General features: G+C 31.0%; 1 protein-coding gene across 1 annotated transcript in view; it reads right to left on the reverse strand.

The window, feature by feature from the left end:
* The window catches only part of NAEGRDRAFT_68473 (uncharacterized protein), a gene marked incomplete at both ends in the record, with an annotated part of 3,810 nt that extends 3,337 nt beyond the window's left edge, over positions 1–473 (reverse strand). Inside the window, one exon of the mRNA XM_002676445.1 lies at positions 20–473. Coding sequence (XP_002676491.1) covers positions 20–473 — 454 coding nt within the window. The remainder of the gene's footprint in view (positions 1–19) is intronic.
* Between the last annotated feature and the right edge of the window lie 1,316 nt (positions 474–1,789).

Below are 1,789 nucleotides of genomic sequence, written 5' to 3' on the forward strand. Positions count from 1 at the left end.
ATGTACATATGTGATTCACCTTCATCTTCCTCTTCTATGGTATTATTATTATCATGTTGTTCCGATAATTTAAATGAATTATTACAATTTGATCCTGGTAATGATGAGGTTGCTGATGTTGGCATATTACTATTAGGTGATTGTAATATTATTATATTATTATTCTTATCATCTTGATGAGGTTGACCAGCTGATGATGGTGATTTAAGAATATTACTTGATTGATGAGGAGATTGTTGTTGATAATAATAAGGATGATCATCTAAATGTAAGGGATCCAACAAACCAACTGAACTTCTATTTGAAAAGGAATCTAATAATTCCCTATCTGATGATGAACCACCACTTGGAGTTGATACTCTATCTTTATGATAGTGTAAATCTATTGTTGTTGTTGTTGTTGTTGTTGTTGATGATTCCAACAAGTGTTGACGATTATTGTTGAATTCTGTATAATTTAAACCAACAACCATTTTCTTCTGGAGAACAGTTGTAAATATTTGATTAATGATAATAGAAATTGCTCTAAATGTTGCACACAACTGTTGGTTGAGATTAAGCAACAATGGAATCGAGTACTTTTTTCAAAATAGTTCTAATTATTGGAGGAGCATGTTGAGGACACACCCAATGATTCAATAGTCTCCGGTCTTATTAGGGTTGAATAATCCTTCATTATCGCTGTAATAATTCTTTCTAAGCAGCATTTGGAAGCGTAACCACAATTGTTTCCCTACTATGTTATTGTTCAAAAAACAAGTTCGGTACAGCGGGAATAAATTTTAAAATACCGCGCCCAATAACTCGACAGAAACTGTGTATTCTAATAATACTGTTGATGACATAAAATAGTATTGAAGAGAAATTAGATGAAATGATGTTAAAAAACTGTAGATTACCAATGAAATGTAGTGATGGATTCTTATGTTGTATTACAATGAAACATCAATGCCCTTCAATTTATTTCTATCGCCCAAAACACATATTTTTGTGTGACCCTCAATGCTTCATCTTAATGCCAGGTTTTGAGATAAAAATTTTAAGGATTAGGAAATTGTGTGCGTTTGTATAGAATCACAAGGCATCAACAAGCAATTGCTAAAAGAAACTCATTTTCGTTAAATACAATGAACCAACATATCTCAAAACCTGGCATATTTTGAAATTTTCTGAGAATGAAGGCATATTGAATTAAGTTGCTAAAAAAACTTTTTCAAAGCCCAAATATGGTTATTCTTCCTCCTTCTTACTATTTTCAAAAATTAACAAGAACCTCTTGGTTCATGTAAATTCAACTTTTCAATTTCTTCAGCGTTTTCAAAAATGATCATCCTCATCATTATTTACCTGCAATACTTCCACTAAATCAATCTTTGTTGAAACGTGATGTATTGCACTCAATAGATAAGATTGCATGACACATTTTCCTTTCAATCACACCAGCAATGACTGGTCCAGTATTCACACCAATTCTAATGTTCACAATGAGTTGATCATTCGAATTCCTTCATATAAATCAATAGTTTATCATTCAAAGGATGAGACATTTCATAGAGTTTGTGATACCATAAATATATCTGTTGGATCCAAAACTGTTACATTTTGGAAAATAAATTTTGTTGAGCATTGTAAAAGTTTCTTGTATTTTCTTGAGTTGAAGAAGTTAAGTAATCGGTCATTACTTCTTCAATACCAAAACAATATTGAACTTTTGCATTGAATGTAATTGTAATGTTGAGCTGTTGCAAGTATAATAGAACAGATTCATATCTTAATAAGGAGTAAATTT

Source organism: Naegleria gruberi, assembly GCF_000004985.1.
Source record: "Naegleria gruberi genomic scaffold NAEGRscaffold_28, whole genome shotgun sequence".
NCBI lineage: Eukaryota > Heterolobosea > Eutetramitea > Acrasida > Naegleriidae > Naegleria > Naegleria gruberi.